We start from the raw sequence: 22,381 nt of genomic DNA on the forward strand, positions 1-22,381 counted from the left end.
CAGTGATGGAAGAATGCAGGAACATGACAGAAGACATACATAGAAAACAGCAAAGTGGCAGATGTAAGCCCTACCTTATCAGAAACTAACTTAAATGTAAATGGATTAAACCCTCAAGTTAAAAGGCAGGATTGGCAGAATGGGTTAAAAAAAACATGATCCAACTAAATGCTTTCTTCGAAAGACACTATAGATCAAAAGATACAAACAAAAGATACTAGTGAAAGGAAGAAAAATGATGTGCCTTGCAAATAGTAACCAGAAGAGAGGCGGAGTGACTATACTAGTATCAGACAAAATAGACTTTAAGACAAAAATTGTTATTAGAGTTATAGAACATTTTACTGTGGTAAAGTGTCAGGCCCTCAAGAAGATATATCAATTCTTTCTTTTTTTGGCCTAGCCTCAAGACTTGCGGGATCTTAGTTTCCAGACCAGGGATTGAATCCGGGCCCATGACAGTGAAAGCGCTGAGTCCTACCCACTGGACTACCAGGGAATTCCCAATTCTGAACATATTCATACCTAATAACAGAGCTCAAAATACATGAAGCAAAATACATGAAGAGGGACTTCCCTGGTGGCGCAGTGGTTAAGAATCCACCTGCCAATGCGGGGGACACAGGTTCGAACCCTGGTCCAGGAAGATCCCACATGCTGCGGAGCAACTAAGCCCGTGCGCCACAACTGCTGAGCCTGCGCTCTAGAGCCCGCGAGCCACAACTGCTGAGCCCGCGTGCCGCAACTACTGAAGCCCGTGCGCCTAGAGCCCACGCTCTGCAAGAAGAGAAGCCACCGCAGTGAGAAGCCCGTGCACTGAAATGAAGAGTAGCCCCCGCTCGCTGCAACTAGAGAAAGCCCGCGCACAGCAACGAAGACCCAACACAGCCAAAGATAAATAAAAATAAATTTAAAACAATACATGAAGAATTGAAGGGAGAAATAGACACTTCAACAATAATAATTGGAGACTTCAGTACCCTGCTTTCAGTAAGAGATACAAGTAGACAGAAAATCAGCAATGAATAGAAGACTTGAACAACACTAAGTCAACTAGACCTAACAGACATCTATAGACTGCTTCACCCAGCAAGTGCAGAATATATATACACGTTTTTCTCAAGTGCATATGGAACATTCTTCAGAATAGACTGTATGTTAAGCCATAAAAAAAAGCCTCAGTAAATTTAAAAAGATTGAAATCATACGAAGTGTGTTCGCCAACCACAATGGAATGAAGTTAGAAATCAGTAACAGGAGGAAATTTGGGAAATTCACAAATATGTGGAAATCAAACACCCTCCTAAATAACCAGTGGGTCAAAGGTAAAAACACAAGGGAGATAAAAAAAATAAATGAAAATAAAATCACAACACACCAGGGACTTCCCTGGCGGTCCAGTGGTTAGGACTCTGCACTTTCACTGCTAAGGGCCCGGGTTCGATCCCTGGTCAGGGAACTAAGATCCCCGCAAGCTGTGTGGTGCAGTCAAAAAAAACCAAACAAACCAAACAACCCACAGTGACATCCCACTTCACACACACTAACTAGGATGGCTAGAATAAAAGTGATGGACAATAGCAAGTGGAGAAATTGGAACCCTCGCGCTTTTATAGTGGTGATGTAAAATGGTGCTGCCTTTTGGGAAAACATCTCGTCAGTTCCTCACAGTGTTAGACATAGAATTGTCGTACGACCCAGCATTTCTGCTCCTAGGTGTCCGTCCACTCCAGAGAAATGAAAGTGTGCGTTGACACAGAGACTCGCACACGAACGTTCATAGCAACATTATTCATAAGAGCCCCCAGTTCATCAGGTGATGAACAGATAACAAACTATGGTATATCCATATAATGTGATATTATTCAACAGAGAAAAGGGATGAGGTACTGATACATGCTACCTTGAAAACAATCATTGGGAATTCCCTGGTGGTCCAGTGGTTAAGACTCCGAGCTCCCAATGCAGGGGGCCCGGGCTCGATCCCTGAACAGGGAACTAGATCCCACATGCCGCAACTGAAGATCCTGAATGCCACAACTAAAGATCCCACACACGGCAATGAAGATCCCGAATGTGGCAACTAAGACCCCAAATGTGGCAACTAAGACCCCACACAGCCAAATAAATAAATAAATATTAAAAAAAAATCACGCTATCTTTTGTAAGTGGTGAAAGAAGCCAATCACAAAAGAACATATAAAGATTGTATTTATATGAAATGTTTAGAGGAGGTAAGTCTGTGGAGGTGGAAAGGAGATTAGGGGCTGAGGAGGGAGGTGTTGGTGCATGACTGCTGTTGGGTGTGGTGTTTCTTTTGGGGGAGATGAAAATTTTCCAGAATTAGATAGTGGTGATGGATGCAGAACTCTGAATGTACTCAAAGTCATTGAGTTACATGCTTTAAATGAGTGAATAGTTTGATACGTGAATTATATCACACTAAAGCTGTTAAAATAAGATATACCTGTTAACATTTGTCAGGGTCAAACGTGGTTTTATCTTCTGTGGCATAGCAACTTTTAATTTCTTTGAAATCTTTTGTTCCAGTCTGCTGTTGTTGAGGCTTTCTTTTTGGAGGCCCATCCTTTCTGTGCACAAATAAAGAGAAATAGAGAATAGTCCTGATTATGTTCATGACAGTCTCCCGTGGGCAGGCTGCTGCTCTGTGTGTGCTTTTTTTTTTTTTTTTTGCGGTACACGGGCCTCTCACCGCTGTGGCCTCTCCCGTTGCGGAGCACAGGCTCCGGACGCGCAGGCTCAGCGGCCATGGCTCACGGGCTCAGCCGCTCCGCGGCACGTGGGATCCTCCCGGACCAGGGCACGAACCCGCGTCCCCTGCATCGGCAGGCGGACTCTCAGCCACTGCGCCACCAGGGAAGCCCTGTGTGTGCTTTTTGATGGTCATCTGTGCAGCCCTCATCACAGCACTTCGTGGTGCCTCATGTGACGAAGGAGAACTGAGGCTCAGCGAGGTTAGGTTGCTGGCCTGGGCACGTGGAGTGGCATTCCAGGGCAGGCTTGCTTCCAGAGTTTGCTCTGCTTCCTGCTGTGCTGACCGCCTTCAGTATCATTTTAACAGTGATACCGTCCTTCAAAAATAGGCTTTTGTTTACTCAATTTTGAGCTTTTGGCTTACTCAGTGAAATCATTTTATATAGAGACTAAACTTTATTTCGACCAAATTTTATTGTAAATTTCAGACTTCCTGCCATGCGATTTTGGCGGTTTGGTGTGTTAGTTATAATAAGCTGTGATAGGCCCCTGTGCTCTTTGTCTGGAATCAGGCTGTTCCCAGAACACTAGCACTGTCAGTTGATGAGCTCAGCTTGCAGGCAAGAAGAAATCATCAACCAGCATGTTATTCCGGAAGAACGACCAGGGGCGGTAATTCTAGAAATCCAAGGGCTTTTTTCAAAGCTTGTCCCCCTAGAGTGCATTCTTTGCTATTTACTGGACGCAAATTGTAGCTTGTTTTTGGCAGTGGTTGTGGGACAGTCTAGGTTACTCATTAGCTACCAGAGCGCCGACATCCACTGTGGGAATTGCCTGTTAGAAGCTTGGTATTTTCTGTGGCTGACAGACCTGCTGCGTTTTAGGTGGAGACAGCACAGGGTGGCAGAGACCAGAACCTCTTTACTGTGGAACGGAGATCAAGCTGCAGGCATGGCGAGGCTTGTCACCGCGTCCCAGCTACACTGGCCGATGCTTCACCCTGTTAGAATGGGCTTCAGAAGTCAGGGTAGGGCAGTGACCTCTCCCGTTCTCCCAGAACTGATGCTGCATCTAGAAAGATCGGATTTATCGCTACATCTGCTGCCAGCAGTGTGGGGTGGCTGGGCTTCTGTCGGGAGGGAAGTGCAGCTTGAGTGAGCATGAACTGGGGGTGGGGAAGGCCCCCAGGGCCCCAGCGCGTGCGTTTCTCCCAGGTGTCCTCACCACCTGGAGGAGGATGGCAGTTCGGTAAATTTTGGGCATAAGTTTGATTTGAACGCGTTGAACGTGTGTGGTGTCAGTCCCCCCCCCCGGCCATACTCGACTTTCTTTAAAGCCTCACCTTGGACAGGAGTGTGGGAACCGGAGCAATTCCCAAGGGTGTTCCCAGGGCTGCCGCTCAGGCACAGCCTCGCCCCGTCGGGTGGAAGCACCACCACCAGCCAGCAAGGGCCAGCGTTTGTGGGCTTGTGTCCTTGGCCCCCGAGGTCTTGTTTCCCTGTGTGATGAGGGCACTCAGCCATAGTCCAGTCAGTGGACCAGGTGTCCAGTCCACACCTGAGCCTGCCCGAGTCTGAGGTCTGAGGAAGTCTGATTTTCTTCCTTGTATCAGCTGCTTTTTTCCCCAGATGTTCAAAAGAGTTCTTTCTTCTTTTTTTCTTTTTTTTGGCCGTGCTGTGTGGCTTGTGGGATCTTAGATCCCCGTCCAGGGACTGAAGCTGGACCTTGGCAGTGAGAGTGCAGAGTCCTAACCACTGGACTGCCAGGGGATTCCCAGAATTTTTTTTTTTCTTTAAAGTCCAATGGTTTTATTAGAATATGTTTTGGTGTGTGTTATTTGGGGTCGGTATTCCCAGGTATGTGGTGTGGTTTTTTATGTGGTTTTAAATCTTTTATTTACTTTGTTTAATTTCAGGAAAGCTTTTTCAAATGACGTGCTTTAGGCCGTTCCACTGCCCAGTTGGCTGTCTTCCTCAGGGACTCCTACTGTCCATATGCTGCATCTTTGTCCATTTTCAGTATTTGCTACTTTCTCCTGTATCCTTTATCTCTTTATTCATTTCTTTTTGCTTTAACTCATTTTGTTTCTTTTCATTCTTTTCATCTTCTGTTTCTCTCCAGACCTCTGTTGTGTATATTTGTTCTTCTGTTCCGTTTCTTAATTTATTTATTTTAAAAATTTATTTATTTTTGGCTGCATTGGGTCTTCGTTGCTGCGCGCGGGTTTTTTCTCTAGCTGCGGTGAGCGGGGGCTACTCTTGTGTGCGGGCTTCTCATTGCGGTGGCTTCTCTTGTTGTGGAGCACAGGCTCTAGGCACGTGGGCTTCAGTAGTTGTGGCACACGGGCTCAGTAGTTGTGGCTCGCGAGCTCTAGAGTGCAGGTTCAGTAGTTGTGGCACACGGGCTTAGTTGCTCTGCGGCATGTGGGATCTTCCCAGACCAGGGCTCGAACCCGTGTCCCCTGCATTGGCAGGTGGATTCTTAATGACTGAGCCACCAGGGGAGCCCTCCTTCTGTTTCTTATTCCTCATTTTTTTTTTTTTTTTGATGTGCCAAGCAACTTGTGGGATCTTAGTTCTCTGACCAGGGATTGAACCTGGGCCCTTAGTAGTGAGAGCGCAGAGTCCTAACCACTGGACCACCAGGGAAGTCCCTCTTATTCATTTTTGAAATGATTTTTTAAATTTCTAATTTACCTGGTTTCTCTTAACTAACGTCTGAGTTTTTCTGTGGGTTTTTAAGTGTCTTCCCTGTTTTTCTTACTGTTCTCCAGCTTGTTTGGAGATAGAGGCTCCAGTGTTGCTGTGGTCTGTGCGCTGCCTGTCTGCCGGGTGTTGTTTTACTCTTTCTCCCCTTCCTTGTCGTCTCTGTGTGGAGTGTAACTTGCTTGTCTTACATGGAGTTCGTCCTCTGGGCTGTGGCAGGGTTGGGGGGCAAGGTCCAAGGTGGCTTTCCTGTCGCACAGACTCCCTCCTCCACCGTCTTCACCAGGCGGTGCTTCCAGGCTTTCCTGGGGCCTGTCCACCGGTCTCTGTGGCCCTCCCTGTCCCTCGTCACTGTGCCAGCCCCCGGTCACGCTCCGCCCCGTGTAGTCCCCCGGGTCTGTTTGGGGCTCTCCCTTCTACCTCCCCTTGCCCAGGTGTATTGCTGTGAGGTCTTGTGGCTTTTAGTAGTTTCCCTTTTGAGGGAACTGTGCTCAGAGATGCGGAGTAATTTCCCCTTGGTTGCAGAGTGAATCAGAGTCTGCTTTTGTCCTTGGACCCCTGTGCCTCTCCTCTGGGGGAGCCTGACCTCCCCTGATTGAAACAAGTGTGTGTGTGTTTGCTATAAATTGGCTGATTTTAAAACAGCTTTGGCTGGAAAGCCCTAGCTTCTTGCCCCAGCCCCGGTCTTGTTGCCCGGAGGGAGTGCAGCTCATCCATTCGCTTCTGTTTCTTCTGCAGGCTACACCTAAACTCCAAACTACATGCTTTTGGTTTTATTTTGTGACTTACCCGTCTGGGGTAGTAGCTATAGATCCCCGTAGTTTGTTTAGCATGTTGCCCCCTATCCAGTACCTCCTAATCTTTTTATGATTTCTGCTCTGGTTCTGACCCGTCTTGACTCTGAACAACACAAGTTCCTGCCATGCAGGGGTCTCTGTTTCCCTTGGGCGTGGGCGGGTAGAGCAAAGTGCGAGTACCGGAGAGCAGCACAGACACACAGGTTCCTGCACCCTTGTGAGAAGCACACGCGCACACAAATGCGTACACGCGGGCACGCACACTTGCACACACACGTGGGCCCCAGAGTGCGCCGTGCTCTGTCCACACTCAAGCCAGGCTGTGGGCAGAAGGTGCCCATGACCTTGTTTTCGTGGCCCTTTCAGTCAGGTCAGAAAAGCCTACTTCAGCAAAGGTGTTACTTTTTCAGGAAAACTTAAGAAAACATTTGCCCTTAACCCGCCGCTCCGGGGCATCAGGCCCGCTGCTCTACATGGTGCCCCCTTGGGTTCTTGGGGCACCTCTTCCAGATGATGAAGCTGGCACAGCTGGGAGCTGCCTCCCCGCAGTGCACTCAGGGCTGAGAAGGAGGGTCAGGATCCCCTCCCTGACCCCCTGATCCCCCCTGGTTCCCCAGATCCGCCTGCCGGGCTTGTTTTGTTAAAGTTCTGCAACCCCCCCTTCCCCCCACTTGGAACGGCAGCTCCTGAGGGCAGGATGTGTTGTTTTAACCTAAGTCCTGGCACCTTGAACAGCATCTGGGGGGTAGCCTGCCTCTGTGCCCTGTCTGGGCCAGGGGCTTTCTAGGGTAGGAGTGGCTCAAAGGAGGGTTCCGTTACACTCAGGCAGATGTTAAACCCTGTTTATTAGCGAGTTAGTGGTGAAAGATAACTGGTGCTGTGGGAGTGCCCTGGGGAGTGGGAGGCTGCCTCACTTCGAGGTGAGATAAGCTCCAAGAGTGGCAGTGATGGAGGCTGGGCGGGTGGGCAGCGAGTCTGCAGGACGGCCTGGTGAGCCCAGCGTGTGGGCACCTGTGAGGCCCCAGCCTGGCAGTGCTCCAGTGCGGGCGGTTGCTGTGGCAGCCTTTCCTTCCCCTGGGAATAGAGTCACCGAGCCAGGGACTAGCCTGGGGAGGGCCTTTAATAGTGAACTTAATTCCTGCTTTCCAGAAGCGATGGAAATTTACTCAAGTGTGAACTTACAACTCACCTGCCCTGTGTGATGAACAGCTTCTTATATTTTTACAGTACTTGTTAAGATGTGTGGCCCTGGAAAAATCGTCTCTGCTCTCTAGGCCTGTTTCCACACCTAGTCAAGGGGGACTGAAGCTGAACACACATGCCGACGCTTGTTGAAGGAAGGCCGATTTAGCACTCGATGCAGGATGTAGGGGAAGTGGGACTGTCATGTGTTTCTTTATTGTACCTTCCGTCCTTTTTTAATATATTGGATGATTCCCAAACTTCATTGGATATTATAAAAGTGGACCTATCAGATTTTGTAGGCTGGTGCATTTCATAAAGAAAGAAAGTTCGAAGCCTACAGTAGTTAAACCTTTATAATTTTTAAAATTGTCGGTGGCAGTAAAAGTCAATTTTAGGAGTAAACTATTAGCTGATGGTGGTAGCTAGCACTGCTTCGAGAGTTTCCAGGTCCAGGACGGTGGCGAAAAGGCAGAGCTAAACATGTGATGTGGGGTGGCAACTCCCCTCTCTCCCGGGGGCTTCGTGGACTTGCCGGTCCTGATGGGGAGCAGCCGCACCAGACTGTGTCAGAGCCCGGCTTCTGCCTCACCCACCTCCTGCCTGGCTTCAGGTGGAGGCCGGTTGCTTCTTTCCTTGGGATCCTAAGAGCCGTGATTCTGCATTTAATTCTGATGTGTCACTTTTGTCAGGGAGTGGGTGTTTGTTTAGAGATCAGTTAAAGCAAGATGCATTTGTGTTCTCTTTTTTTAGGCAAAAGTAAAGAAGCAGAAATAAAGAGAATAAACAAAGAGCTGGCAAACATTAGATCAAAGTTTAAAGGTAAGTGTTTAATCTTTGTCATGAGATGTTCTTTTGTAAATTTTATAAAGTAGGGACTTAATCTCATCTTTATTTTTTTTCACTTCAAACCAAAGTTAAGGTCTCAGTACAGTTACTGTCCTGGCTTTGTTGGTGTTTAAAGTCAAGCCAGTGGTTATTCTGGAGTCGTCTGATGGTTTGTGTAGAATTGATCAGATAGCGGGTCCCCTCCTGTGACCAGCCTTTTCCTGGAGCTGGAAGGATGCTTGTCTAGAGCAGCTGTCTCCCCACCCCCGGCCCTGGACTCTGCTCCGCAGGGTGCGGGAGCTCGTGAGCCAGTGGACCTGATGCGGTGTGCGTCTCGGGTGGGGAACTGCTCTGCGTAGAAGTCCTGCACGGTCACCTGAGCTCTTCCAACGTGGACGTGTCTTCCTCTGCGTTAGTGAATAACGCACCATGTTGTCTAACCCACTCAGGGAGACAGCCTCTCTGCGAGCCAGGTTTTGGGGCGGACACCTCCCCTGAGCATCCTCGTTTTGAGGAATTGTCAAGTGTAGATTTTCAGTCTTGGGACATGTTTATGAAAGACCGGTTAATCCCTTAAGCCTTACTTTTCAGTTGAGTTTTACAGATTTGAGACCTCGTTCAAGTCTCTGAGCAGACGTTAGCCACGGGAGTGGCTGAAATTGCCCAGAAAGAATGAGTAGAGGAGGGGGCCAGGACCGAGACCCAGGGGACTGGGGGCAGGGGAAGACAGGATTTCTTGGGGTCGGAGCTTTTTCAGGGCTTGAGAATGGACGTCCTGTGTGGTCAGATGATGCGAGCACTCGTGGAATTTGAGTTGTACCAACATGCATCCCCTGCTGAGCCCTCGGCAGGTGTCATGCTTTACTGTTAACCAGGCCCAAGGGTCCGCTAAGAAGGTCTGTGAAACTCTGAAACTGTATGTGAAATGGTTTGGTTATATGTATTTGCGTGTGTGTGTGTGTGTGAGGGGTTGTCTATAACTTCCATTGCTTAAAAAATTTTTTTAAATTTAGACTTAACTTTTTGTAGCGCAGTTTTAGGTTCCCAGCAAAATTGAGAGGAAGGTACAGAGATTTCTTGTACCCGTCCTGTCCCCACACATGCACGGCCTCCCCATTATCTGCTTCCCTACCAGAGCGGTTCATTGGTCACAGTGAACCTACACGGGCACGTCATCGTCAGCCCGAATCGATACCTCACGTTAGGGTTCATTCTTGCTGTGCATTCTGTGCGTGTGGACGGACGTATCCTGACAGTGCCCAGTGTTATAGTCTCACACAGAGCACTTTCACTGCCCTAAGAATCCTCTTTGCTCTCCTATTCATCTCTCCCTCCCTTCGACCCCTGGCAACCACTAATCTCTTTACTGTCGTGGTGGTTTTGCCTTTTCCAGAATGTCATAGAGTTCGAAGCATATGGTTATATGGCCTTTCCCCGTTGCCTTCTTTCACTTAGTTATACACATTCAAGGTTCCTTCATGTCTTTTAGTGGCCTGACAGCTCATTTCTTTTTAGCTGGATAATATGCCACCGTCCAATGTACCAGTTTCTTTATCCATCCACCTATTGAAGGACGTCTTGGTTGTTCTCAAGTTTTGGCAATTATGATAAAATTGCTAAAAACATCAGTGTGCAGGTTTTAGTGTGGACATAAATTTTCAACTCCTTTGGGTAAATACCAAGGAGCATGATTGCCCATCACGTGGTGAGGGTATGTGTAGTTTTATAAGAAACCGCCCAGCTGTCCCCCACAGTGGCTGCACCATTCGCATCCCCACCGGAGCCGGGTGAGGGTCCCTGTGCCCCACGTCCTCACTGCATTTGGTGTTGTCGGTGTCTGGATCTGAGCTGCTGCGATAGTTGTAGAGGGATCTCGTTGCTATTTTATCATATGCGTTTCCCTGATGACACGTGATGTGGAGCATTCTTTCATGTGTTCATTTGCCATCTGTATATCTTCTCTGATGAGGGGTCTGGAACGTCCACTACTTCCTAAAAGGGAGCGTATAATGTGGTGATGAGAGCTAGGCTGCCCTGACTACCCCCAGCTCGCACTTGCTCTGATAGCCAGTTACTAGCTGGGTTACCCTGTTGAGTGACTTACCCCTCTGTGCCTTTAAATGGGGTGCTGATGGCCTCAGGCTGGGTTCTCTGTGAAGCAGACCCTGTGATGGGGTTGGAGGACAGAAGATTGACTAGAGAGTGACACTGCGGAATATAAACAGAGGAAGCAGGTTGGCTGGGGGCAGAGGAGGCTGCAGATAGAGGTGTTGGTCTGTCAGCGTTGTCACTAGCCCTCGAGGGAGCTTCGGCGTGCGGACTGTCTGGCAGAGGGTCTGGCATGGGCTGGGGATGTCGCTTGGCCATGGCTCGTAAGCCGAGGCAGGCAGATCCTGACCCCGACAGAGCTGACCCACTCCTGGCACGTCCAGGCCTTCGTCGAAGGGGCGGATGATGTCTGCTGCTGCAACTGTGTGCGTGTGTGTGGAGACACGGGCGCATTCCTGGGGAGGGGCGCAGTGCCTAAGGGATGTTCACCGTGTGGTTAGAAGAGGGTGAATCTTCGAACTGCCTTTAAATATTTGGGGACAAACAATACTTCCGTAGTTTCTTCTGCCCCCGAGCCTCTCTCAGCTGAGCCCTTCTGGGTAGGGAAGGAGGCTCGCTCTTCTCTGTTAACGAGTTGGCATTTATGGAGCGTGTGTGCCCTGAGTGGCAGCAGACAAGGGAAAACCTACTCCTTGTTCTCAGGAGTATGTGCTCTGGGGGCTGCACTTGCACTTCTCCATCCGTGCTGTCCACCGGAAACGCAGGCGCGTGCTGAATTCTCAATTTGCTGGTAGCCACATTAGAAAAGAGTAAGAAGAAGCAGATGAAGCTAAATTTAATATATTTTATTTGATTTAGTGTACCTAAAATATTATCATTGCAGCATGTAGTCAGTAGCAAAGGTTATTGAGATGTTTTACATGTTTTTCATGCCCAGTCTTCGGAAGGTACCACGTGGAACACATTCAGTTCAGACCAGTGCAGGCCAAGTACTCAGTAGCCCCATGTGGCCGAAGCCGCCACATCGGCTAGCGCACATCTCAACCAGCTCTTCCACTGGAAGCGGCTTAAAAAGAGACACAGTATTAAAACAATCTTGAAAGCATCACAGAGCAAGAAGAGAACTCCTGGCCCACAAAAGCAAGCAGAGCACTCATCTCTCTGTGCTGGGAGGGAGTTTGCTAACCCCAGAGGAGCAGCCCTGAAACAGAGCCTGGTTTGGGTGACCTTCAGTGTCTAGAGGGGCGGTTGTCAGTCAGGGTGATTTTGCCCCCAGGGGACAAAGGCTGTCAGGACTGGGGATGGGCGTGCTACTGCCATCTAGTGGGTGGAGGCCAGGGAGGCCGCCGGACACCCCACTGCGCAGAGGACAGCCCCCCAGAACCACCTGGCCTGAGGAGGCCCAGTGCTGAGGTTGAGCCTGGGGTCTAGGAGGAGGGTCATCCCAGAGCCCCCAGTGTGAGGCCTTCTTCCATTTTAAACTGAGGCCCTAAAGGCGGCTGCCCTTAGGGCAGGAGTGACCCGGGAGTGAGCCCGTCCTGCCCCAGGCCTGCAGCGGGACTTCACACGCAGTCCTCTGGAGGAAGAGGTTACCATCACAGGCTGAGTGATTCCTCCAGGTAACTTCTCAAGGATGTTGTCCAGCACCTAGTGACAGATAATCAGGCACACAAAGAATCAAGACTGCACAGCAAGAACCAGCAGAGAAAACAGAAACAGAATCACAGAGGCCTCCGACACCAGATTCAGATTACAATGAAGAACTAGGTTTACTGTTTTTAAAGAAATAAAAGACGAACTTGAAAATTTCAGTGGGAAGCTTGGGAAGTATAAAAAGTGACATAGCAGATTTTGAAATAAGACCAAATGGAAATCCTAGAACCGAAAGATGCAGAACTAAAATGAAGAACTCGGGTGGATATAGCCACAGGCACGTTCTGAAAGATGGGTAAGGAAACAGCCCGTCCTGAATGCAAAGCAGCAGAGTGGGTGAGAGACACAGGCGTGCGGTTCAGAGGCCTGCAGGGTTAAGTGACCTCCTGGGAGGAAAGGGGAGCTGGTGTGACAGAACTTTCCAGAACTCATGAAATGCACTGCGGTTCAGAGGCCTGCAGGGTTAAGTGACCTCCTGGGAGGAAAGGGGAGCTGGTGTGACAGAACTTTCCAGAATTCATGAAATGCACTAAACCTCAGACTCAATAAACACAGTTACAATAAATAAATAAGATGAAATCTACACCTAGACACACTATTGTGAAAATGCAGAAACCCAAGACAGGAAATCTTTGAAGTTGCCAGAGGGGGAAGAGATGGGCCGTCTTCACAGGGTTCTTGTGGAAGCCGACTTGTCACAGGGATGGGGGCAGCGGAGCGGAGGATGGTCCCAAAGTGCTGGACAGTAGCAGCTGGCTAACAGTGTCCTTTAAGAATGAAGCTAAGGGCCTTCCCTGGTGGCGCAGTGGTTGAGAGTCCGCCTGCCGATGCAGGGGACATGGGTTCATGCCTCGATCCGGGAAGATCCCACATGCCGCGGAGCGGCTGGGCCCGTGAGCCATGGCTGCTGAGCCTGCGCGTCCGGAGCCTGTGCTCCGCAACGGGAGAGGCCACAGCAGTGAGAGGCCCGCGTACTGCAAAAAAAAAAAAAAAAAAAAAAAAGAAGAAAAAATAGAATGAAGCTAAAAAAGACCTTTGCCAGACAAAAAAGGAGAGTTTCCCATCAGAAGGCCTGTGCTGAAGGAGAGTCTAAAGGATGTGCTTTGGACCAGAGACAAATGGTCCTGGATGCAGATGGAGGAAAGGTGAGGTGGGCGTGCAGGTGAGTGTACAGGCTGCCGGTGGCCATGGCATCTGGTGGAGTCCTTGGCGGCAGACACACAGAGGTGGTGATGCTCGGGCAGGGCCCGGGGCCTCAGGGCAGTGCCCGTGTGAAAGCCTTGCCCTTGACAGAGCCGGGCCATGCCCTCATGTGCGCTGTCGACCACTGAGGGAGGACATGGCGCCACCTTCTAGCCTAAGCTCGTCTCCCCGGGCAGGCCCAGAGCCCCTTGTAGGTGGGGCGCCCACCCTGCCCTGCCCTGCACACCCGCCAGCCTGCTTGTGGAAGCCACCGAATGGGAGGTCATTAGGGCCGTAGTGGGCCTGCCCTCAACCTTGGAACCTCTAGAAAACAGCTGTTGTGTTGTCCTGCCCAGAGGTGGGAAAATGTCTTCTGGCTGGTGGCCTTCAGAGGTTTACCAGGTAACACACGCTCATTTGCTCATTCACTGCTGGGCGCTCACTCAATCCCAGGTGCCAGGGGTAGAAAGATGAATAAAAAGCGTTTCTGTAAAGAATGTATGTTTTTACAGGTAAAGAAAGACTTGAAAAAGCCACCCCATTTTATCGAGGGAACGCGAACGTATACGTATGGGGGGGCGCTGTTCCCTTCCCCGCCTGGCGGCCGTCACCTGGCTTCACCACTTGCCGTCATTTTGCCCATGTTCTTTTTTTGTTTTTAAATAAATTTATTTATTTATTTAGCTTTGGCTGCGTTGGGTCTTCGTTGCTGCGCACAGGCTTTCTTTAGTTGTGGCGAGTGGGGGCCACTCTTTTCTGCAGTGCGTGGGCTTCTCATTGCGGTGGTTCCTCTTGTTGCGGAGCACGGGCTCTAGGCATGCGGGCTTCAGTAGTTGCGACTCATGGGCTCAGTAGTTGTGGCTCGCGGGCTCTAGAGCGCAGGCTCGGTAGTTGTGGCGCACAGGCCCAGCTGCTTCGCGGCGTGTGGGATCCTCCCAGACCAGGGCTCGAACCCGTGTCTCCTTCATTGGCAGGTGGATTCTTAACCACTGCGCCACCAGGGAAGCCCCTTGCCCGTCTTCTTTCATCTTTTGCTCTTCTTTTTTCCCTGGGATATTTTGACAGAGTAATTTTTTAAAAATTGGTTTTCTGAGATACAGTTGCTCACAATAAAGTTCACTTGTTTTAAGCGTGCGCTTTGAATTTTGGCAAAAATGCACGTGTTCGTGCACCCACCCCCACAGACACAACAGAGAACATTCCCACCCCCCAAAATGTTCCCTCGTGTCCCTTTGCACCTAACACCCTTCCCAGCCCCCAGCAGCCCCTGGTCTTCCTTCTGTCACCGCACTTCTGCTCTTCCTAGAAATTTCACATGAAGGGAATCGGGCAGTGTGAGGCCTCTGGTGTCTGCTTGCTGTGACTTACGTTTGCGTTTGGGGTTTGCCCGCGTCGTGGTGGGTTGCCTCACGGTGTGCTGGCTCACCAGGGTGGGCGTCTGGGTTTGTTCCTGTGCTGTCGGCTAGGCGTGGAGCTGCTGTGAGTCCTGGTGTGCGGGCCTTGTGTGGACGCCTGGTGTCGTTCCCATTGGGAAGGTACCTGGGGATGGAGTGGCCGGGCCGCGTGGGAGGTGGATGTTTAACCTTTTAAGAACCTGCCACACGTTTTCCAGAGTGGCTGCATCATTTTGTGCCCCCGCCAGCCGTGTGTGAGTTCCCAGTCCCTCCGTGTTCTTACCAGCACGTGGTATGGTTAATCTTTTAAATCTTGGTGTTTCTAGTGGGTGTGCAGTGACACCTTACTGTGGTTTTAATTTGCATTTCCCTTTTTTAACAGTTGAATTCAGTTAAGTGCTATGGAGAATGAAGAAGACACCCCAGGTCTGTGGGGATGCTGGGGAGGGAAGAGTTAATACCCTGGTGCCAGCAGTTCTGAAGCATCTCACAGCCCGCGGCGTGCTTTAACTGAGCTCCAGAAGACGACAGGGGCGCCCTCCTTGTCCATCCTTGGCATCTTAGTCTTTTTACTTCTTTGAACATAAGAAGATACTCGTTGAGGGTTAGGGTCAGGGTTGAACGCCAGTCTCAGTGAGAGAAAGGGTGAAAAAGGATCACAGTTAAAGTCCTCCAGAAGGATTCGGTCACCAGGGCTCAGACGCGTTTCCCTAGAGACACTGGCTCTTATCCCGTGTCACGGCAGCACCGGGGCCGAGACCCTTGACTGTTCTTGCCTGCACTGTGGCCCTCACCTTCTTGTGTGCTTGGCTTTCAAGTGTGTGCGTCTGTAAGTCTCCCAGCGTTGGGCAGGGCTGTGGGAGGGACGCTGGGTCCATGTCCTGAAGCAGCAGAGAAAGAGCCCCTTTGGCCTCCAGGCCGCATCCAGCACACAGTCTGGCCGGCTGTTCCCTGGGCTCTGAGTGGCAGGGACCACTCTCCAGGGGGTGAGAGGAGGGGGCGGCACTCTTGGCTTGCTTGTCAAAGGAGGCTTTCAGAGGTGATGGAACTCAGGCTGGTTCTTGAGGGGTGGCCGGGTGGGTAGGAGATGGAGGCTGCTGCTTGCCGTGGGCTGCGTGTCCTGCGTCTGCAGATGCTCTCCAACGGAGACGGGGACGGGTCCCAGCCAGGAAGTGACAGAGCTGGGCTCCTCGGGTGCAGCGGGCAGATGAGCGAGTGGGGGTGGGGGTGGGAGCCCGACCTGGTCTGACATTATGTTGTTTGGTCATTGAATCATATGCCAGTCTGCTGCTCAGAAGGAGGGAGGGTTTCTCAGAGCTCCCCAATGCCAGGTGTCCAGCTGGCTGGCCGACTCGTGATCACTGTCACCCTGGGGAGTCTTGGTGGGGTGGCTCTTTCTTCTAGACAACGCTTTGAGGCCGGCCAGCGCTTGTCCCTGGAGCACGAGTGACCTGACCCCCGTACCATGAGGAGCGTTGCTGTCATTGTCTTCCTGGCTCCCATGTCCGGCCCTTGACAGTGTGGCAGTGGCGTCACTGTGATGCCCAGCTCGGAAGACGGCAGCCTTTCTGGCTGTCATCTTTGTAATCTGCTAAGGAGCGTTTTACACTTCTCAGGGGAAATAAGAACCTCTGGTATTTAAAATGGCAGGGTTTAGTGGTCCTTTTTAAAATGGCATCTTATACTCTGCCAGCGACACGTCTTGAAGGTGCCTTGCTGTGATCTCCTGTGAGAGGCGTAGTCACGCTGTGATTAGGGTGAAGACACAGAAGCCCTTCTGGTCCTTTTGTGTGTGACTTTTAGGGTGGGTGATTTGTTCTAAAACTGGGTGTAATGAAAGATTATTTAGAATGTGTTCACCTGCCTAAATTAGTAAACATGTTTAAAAGATTAAGTTGCTGGTTAAGACAGGGCGGCCCTGGCAAGGTTGTGGCCGGTGGGAACGAGGCCCTGGGGCCATCCTGGGAAGGCAGGGGTTCCGGCTTCTGTTTTGTCAGGGAAGCCGGACATTAGGATTCCGACGTGCAGCGCCTGGTTTAGCAACACCGCGCACTCACGACACTGGCCTCCTGGAGGCCGGCCCCTCATGTCCCGCTGTCTTGTTTCTGCCCTGCCCCCGCCTCCTTTCCGCAGGCGACAAGGCCCTGGACGGCTACAGCAAGAAGAAGTATGTGTGCAAGCTGCTCTTCATCTTCCTGCTGGGCCACGACATCGACTTCGGGCACATGGAGGCCGTGAACCTGCTCAGCTCCAACAGATACACCGAGAAGCAGATCGTGAGTGCGCGGGGCGGGGGGTTCTTCTCATCAGATGGCCATTTAGTGTCCTGCTTTTTCTCTGCACCTTCCATCTAGTCTGGGGATTTCCCGTGGGTTCCAGTGGGAGCTGCACCAAACCCCTGTTTGACGCGAGGGGTGCCGTTTCCCATGGGTCCGCCTTAGAGGGCAGGGAAGAGCATTTCCTTCCCCTCAGTGCCTTGCTGACGCGTGTCACAGATGAGTTCACCCAGTGGCCCCTCTGGCCACTGCCTGTTTCTGAACCAGGCCCCGCACCCACGTGGTTTAAGAGCCAAGCGCAGGTGGCGGGCCTCGCCTTGCTCCTAGCTGGCCCAGTGCCTGGGCCCTGCCCACCCCAGGCTTTGTAATTGTAGCCCTGCATTCTCTTGGAGTAACCTTATTTGTGTGTTTTCTTGAGTGTTACAAAATAACATTTTCTTCTTGTCCAAAAATTTAACTTACAGAAAGTGAAAAAATACCCTAGATGCCCCAGGAGTTCTGTTAAGTATTGGTATTTACTCAACAGGAATTTATCGAGTGTCTGCCACGGACCCAGCAGTGTGCTGGGGGTCCCTGGAGACATATGACCATAAGCAGATGTGGACCCTGCTCTGTTCCAGGGGGGAGATGGCATCAGACAGCCCTGTACACAAGAGAATAGAGCTGTGGGCAGTGCCCAGTGAAAGAGGCGTGTAGAACCCTCCAGACCCTGAGAAGCGGGTGGCTAATAGGGAGGGCTTCCAGGGGGGCATCCTGAGCTGAGACTGAGGCCAAGGGGTGCACCGGGGACCAGGGCAGACAGAGCCGCAGCACCCAGTCAAGGCGCGTACGCGGAAGGGAAGGCGGTGAGCTCCTCCTGAGACCGACGGGGGCTGAGAGGTCAGCGTGTCCCTGCGTGGGGAGGGCGTGGACAGCGGGGGTGACAAGGGGCTGGAATTTGGCCTGGTGGTAAGTGGAAGCTGGGGCCCGGAGACAGAGTGGAGAGAGGGGACAGCGGCAGTCAGCCGGGTTGCTGGAAATCGCCGTAGTGGCCCCATTCCAGCTGAGGCGGGGCCTTTCCATCCTGTTCAGGCCGTGCTGAGCACAGGTGCCCATGGATGAGTGAGTGGGATGGGGGGCACCAAGGTGTCTGATGCCGCTGGGGACAGTGCCTCTTAGGTGCGTCCCACAGAATCGTTCACAGCGGAATCCGGGGACAGAACTGGCATTTTCAGCAGAAGGCAGCTGGGTCCCCCGTGGCCTGACGGCCGCAGCGCCCTGAGCAGATGAGATGGTGCTGGGGCTTGCTGACGGCCGAGCACGTCTGCCTGGTGTCTGAGGCACTCGGCTTGTCACGAGCGCTGTGCTCTCTCGCCCCTCTGGAACCCAGGGCTACCTGTTCATCTCGGTGCTGGTGAACTCCAACTCGGAGCTGATCCGCCTGGTCAACAACGCCGTCAAGAACGACCTGGGCAGCCGCAACCCCACCTTCACGGGCCTGGCCCTGCACTGCATCGCCAACGTGGGCAGCCGGGAGATGGCCGAGGCGTTCGCGGGGGAGATCCCTAAAATCCTCGTAGCCGGGTATGTGTCCGGTGCCCTGCTGCTGAGACTGTGGCCATCTCTCACGTTAAACAGATCAGCTGTGTGACTGCTGAAGGATTTATGGAGTGAGCTAACCTCCCCGTCTCACGTCTTACGTGGTGGGGAGACGGGGAGGCCAGGTGAACCTTCCGTCCAGGCAGAGGGAGCGCGGCCGTCCTGCGGGCACGGGGCCCCTTCTCGCCCTTTCGCAGAAACGTTCACACACCCCAATCCTGAGACTTCCCAGCACCCCACACCCCCACCCTGTCCCATCTGGAGGGGAGCTGAGTGGGGCTGAGCAGGCAGGTCTGGAAGAGTTTCCAGCTGTGCCGTGCTGGGCCACGGGGCGTGGCGGAGGCGGGCCCCCCTCCTGTTCCAGGACGCGCTGCACCTTGGGAAGGTGACACAGCCCACACCCGGGCAGCACGGCTGGCTGAATAGGGTCTCAGCCCAGGGGGCTCGTCAGGACTCAGGGGACTGGGTTCTCTGGGACAACCAGCGAGCAGGTGGAGCAGGACTCGGCAACTCCAGCTCCTCTGGCCGCGGGGGGTGGAGCCGCGGGGGGCGGGGCTGTGGGGGAGTGGGAACGACCCTCAGACAGCGCAGTGGAGAGGCTGGGAGGCTGTCGGGAAGCGCCCCACACCTCACCAGAGCACGTGGGTGTAGACGCCTGGTTCTCAATGAGTGGTGTTGCCCCAGCACGTTTGGTTGTCACCACAAAGGGTGTTTTCCTGGCATCTCATGGGTGGAGGCCAGGCATGCAGCTACACCCCCTACGGTGCACAGAGAATGATCAGCCCGAGGTGGCAGCTGTGCCAGACGGAGCACCTTGGCCGTGAGCAAGAAGCAGTGCAGTGGCAGGGTGGCCACAGGCCCGGGGAGTGTCGGGTGTGTGGCTGCAGGCCTGGAGGAGTGCCACCGGGGTGTCACACCAGAGGCAGACGGAGGAGCCAGGCTGGAAGAGAGGTCACGGAACTGCCTGATGGAAAAAGCGGTCCCGAATGTGAGAGCTCAGAGGTGGTGGACCCACAGTAGCACGAGCACAGGGGAGGGGTGGCGGAGCTGATTGGAAGCACGTGGAGAACCAAGGTGACACCGTTACACACCTGTGAACCGGAAGACGCAGAGAACATGGCGGGTGCCCCGAGAATCAAGTCACCGAGGTGGGAGAAAGACGTGGTATGATCAGAGTGGGCCGGAGGGGCAGGCGGGGCTGGAGGTTGGAGCCAGTCAGAAGGCAGCTGTGCCTCAGGGTCCTGACCCCCTCCTCCAGCCCCGCCCCTGCCCGGTGCACAGTTAACCTGGCTGCGGGTTGCCGGTCTCTGCTTTCAGAAGCAAGCTCCCGGGATCAGAGCTTTTGCTCACTGTGACTGTTGCCTTCTTTCTAGCATTTTGAACAATGCCTGGTATATAGTAAGCGCTCAATAAATACCTGTTGGATGAGTGGAATGTGAAATAGAGGTAATCTTTGAAAGTGTTCAGATAATTCCAGAACACTTGCCTGAAGTAAAGGGTGGATTGCACTGCAGGTTGAAAGGACACAGAAGGGTGTGTGCTGAGACACAGCCTGGAGGGGCGGAACCCAAGGTGGAGAAGAGAGCCTGCAGCAGGAAGATTGCTGAGGGGTGTGCGGGGAGCCTCGTTCTCTCAGTGTCAGTATCACAGGCAGCCGCTCTCGCCCCAGAAGCTCAGGTTGTGTGGACCTGCGAGCCCTCCTTGAAACAAATGACCAACGCTTGAAATCCAGCGACCAAATAGACTCAAAGTGGAGTTGTGGGGACGGAGGTGCCTGGGCATGGAGCTGCAAGACTGAGGGCGGCGGGGTAGAGCCGGGAGGTCGGGGAGGGAGGGACGATGGGGCGCCCTCCAGGCCGGGACTGAGCTCTGGGCCTTGACTGGAGACAGAGTTGAAGCTCAGGGGACAGCGGTCTCCTTGCTTCACACCGTCCTCCGGTGTTCCCACCAGCAGCGGCTGTACGGGTAGGGTGGGCTGCCAGCTGGTAGGCCCCGCGGTAGAAACCGGCCGGCTTCTTTCAGCCGCAGTGTGTGGGCGCAGACGGCAGACACCCAGGAGGCCGTGAGGCCTGGAGGTTGCTGCTGCCCGCCGCTCCTGGAGCATGCGGCGCAGGGCCAGAGAGAGGGACAGGCATCTGCCCCTGCTCCCCAGAGGGTTTACATCCAAGAGAGAAATTTTTACTGAAGTAATTTTTCTTTGGCACGGAATGGGGGGCAGTTTAGGGGTTTGTCATATCCGTTGGGAGTTATTTAGAAATAAAAAAAGCTAAAAGGAGGTAAATGGTAATGACAGCCCCCAAACCCTGCTCTTCCCTCCACGGAACGGGAACCCCACTGCTTCTGTCAGCACTTAGGGGGCGTGGACAGGTTCTTCTCAGACGTGTTTTGATGGCCTCCTCTGGAACGCTCGTCGGTGGGCCTGCCGCTTGCCCGGCTGCATGGCAGCGTTTGGCTAGGGTCTGGGAGGAGGAGGGGTAAACAGCGTTGGGACCGTCTCTGTCCTCGGTCAGCATGAAAACCAGGACAGGAGCCCTCCAGACGCCCCTTGCCCGGCGTAGCTGCGGTTGTTCCCCAGGCGCCCACCGGGTGTGTAGGGGAGGAGATCTCTAGGTGGACACGGGGCGCCATGGCCGTGCAAGGCTCTCTGATACTCTCCCCTTTGGACTCTGTGTTATTAAGTGAGCTTAAAAAATACTGCAATCGGGGGCTTCCCTGGTGGCGTAGTGGTTAAGAATCCGCCTGCCAATGCAGGGGACACGGGTTTGAGCCCTGGTCCGGGAAGATCCCACATGCCACGGAGCAGCTAAGCCTGTGCGCCGCAACTACTGAGCCTGTGCTCTAGAGCCCACGAGCCACAACTACTGAGCCCACTTGCCACAACTACTGAAGCCCGCACACCTAGAGCCCATGCTCCGCAACAAGAGAAGCCACCACAATAAGAAGCCGGCACACTGCAATGAAGAGTAGCCCTCGCTCTCCAAAACCAGAGAAAGCCTGCGTGTAGCAACAAAGACCCAACACAGCCAAAAATAAAAATAACTAAAAAAGGAATGAAAAAAAATACTGTAATTCAGTTATTAGTTATTGGAACGTTAGCTGTCAGCCTGCGTAGCTGAGGTTGTGCACAGCACTTGGGAATTGCTGCTTTGGCGAGGAGCAGGTTAGCGGTGGCAGGACCCCTTCCCGTCCACCGTGTTCGGGGCGACATCCGTGGAGGTGGCCCCTCGAGCAGATGGCTGTCTGTCACTGTGCAGGCGTGGTCCCCACCAAGACCCATCACGAGAGGTGGGCCTGAGCTTGTTGCGTGGAGAGCTTGAAGCGGCCTTGTCCTGAGTGTCCCTCCAGCCCCCGCACGGGTGCACCTCTGCTTCTGTGGTGACTCTGGGGTATTGTCCGTGGGCTCTGGGCCGGGTTCACCGCTGTGCCCAGGAGTGACTGCTGTCTGTCTTTCAGAGACACCATGGACAGCGTGAAGCAGAGCGCCGCCCTGTGCCTGCTGCGCTTGTACAGGACATCTCCCGACCTCGTCCCCATGGGCGACTGGACGTCCCGCGTGGTGCACCTCCTCAACGACCAGCATTTGGTAGGTGCCTCTGGGCCAGTGTGCAGCCCCTCCCATGGAGCAGCCTCTTTCAGGCCAGTGCGGTGCGAGCAGCTGTGTGTGACTTCCGGGATGCTTGGGGCGACGTCCACGACCCGTCCATCGAGCCTGGGAGCGCCTGTGGTTAGGCGTCGGGAGCCCCTGCCCTGGGGACAGGGTGGACTAGACAGGGTCTCTGGCTCACCCTGTCACCAGGCGTTGGAGGGTCTCCAGCTTGCTGGCTGCAGGGACGAACAAGGCACAGCCCAGCATCTTCTGGAAACACTGCGTCCACTGAGGGCTTCACAAGGTGTGCCTGTCTTCCCCCTGTTTAAGGCTGTCAGAGGGCTGTCCTGTAGCCCCCCAGGCTCTGGCATGCAGGCTGCCCAATGCACATAGCTGGTGCACGAGCCAGGCCCGAGCCCTACCTGTGTCGCAGGCC

General features: G+C 53.0%; 1 protein-coding gene across 4 annotated transcripts in view; it reads left to right on the plus strand.

Annotated features, from left to right (window-relative positions):
- AP2A2 (adaptor related protein complex 2 subunit alpha 2) overlaps nt 1–22,381 on the plus strand; it is a 63,433-nt gene that overhangs the window by 16,929 nt on the left and 24,123 nt on the right. For 2 of the 4 annotated variants that reach the window (XM_089914296.1, XM_089914297.1), the window contains exons 2-6: nt 8,153–8,221; nt 16,639–16,781; nt 17,246–17,281; nt 18,151–18,344; nt 21,813–21,942. In XM_089914296.1, coding sequence (XP_089770422.1) covers nt 8,153–8,221; nt 16,639–16,781; nt 17,246–17,281; nt 18,151–18,344; nt 21,813–21,942 — 572 coding nt within the window. The remainder of the gene's footprint in view (nt 1–8,152; nt 8,222–16,638; nt 16,782–17,245; nt 17,282–18,150; nt 18,345–21,812; nt 21,943–22,381) is intronic. The other 2 variants (XM_022565419.3, XM_022565420.3) reach the window with 1 other exon arrangement.

Source organism: Delphinapterus leucas, chromosome 7, assembly GCF_059928025.1.
Source record: "Delphinapterus leucas isolate spDelLeu-1000000601 "Yukka" chromosome 7, BTC_Dleu_Yukka2, whole genome shotgun sequence".
NCBI classification, from domain to species: Eukaryota; Metazoa; Chordata; class Mammalia; order Artiodactyla; family Monodontidae; genus Delphinapterus; species Delphinapterus leucas.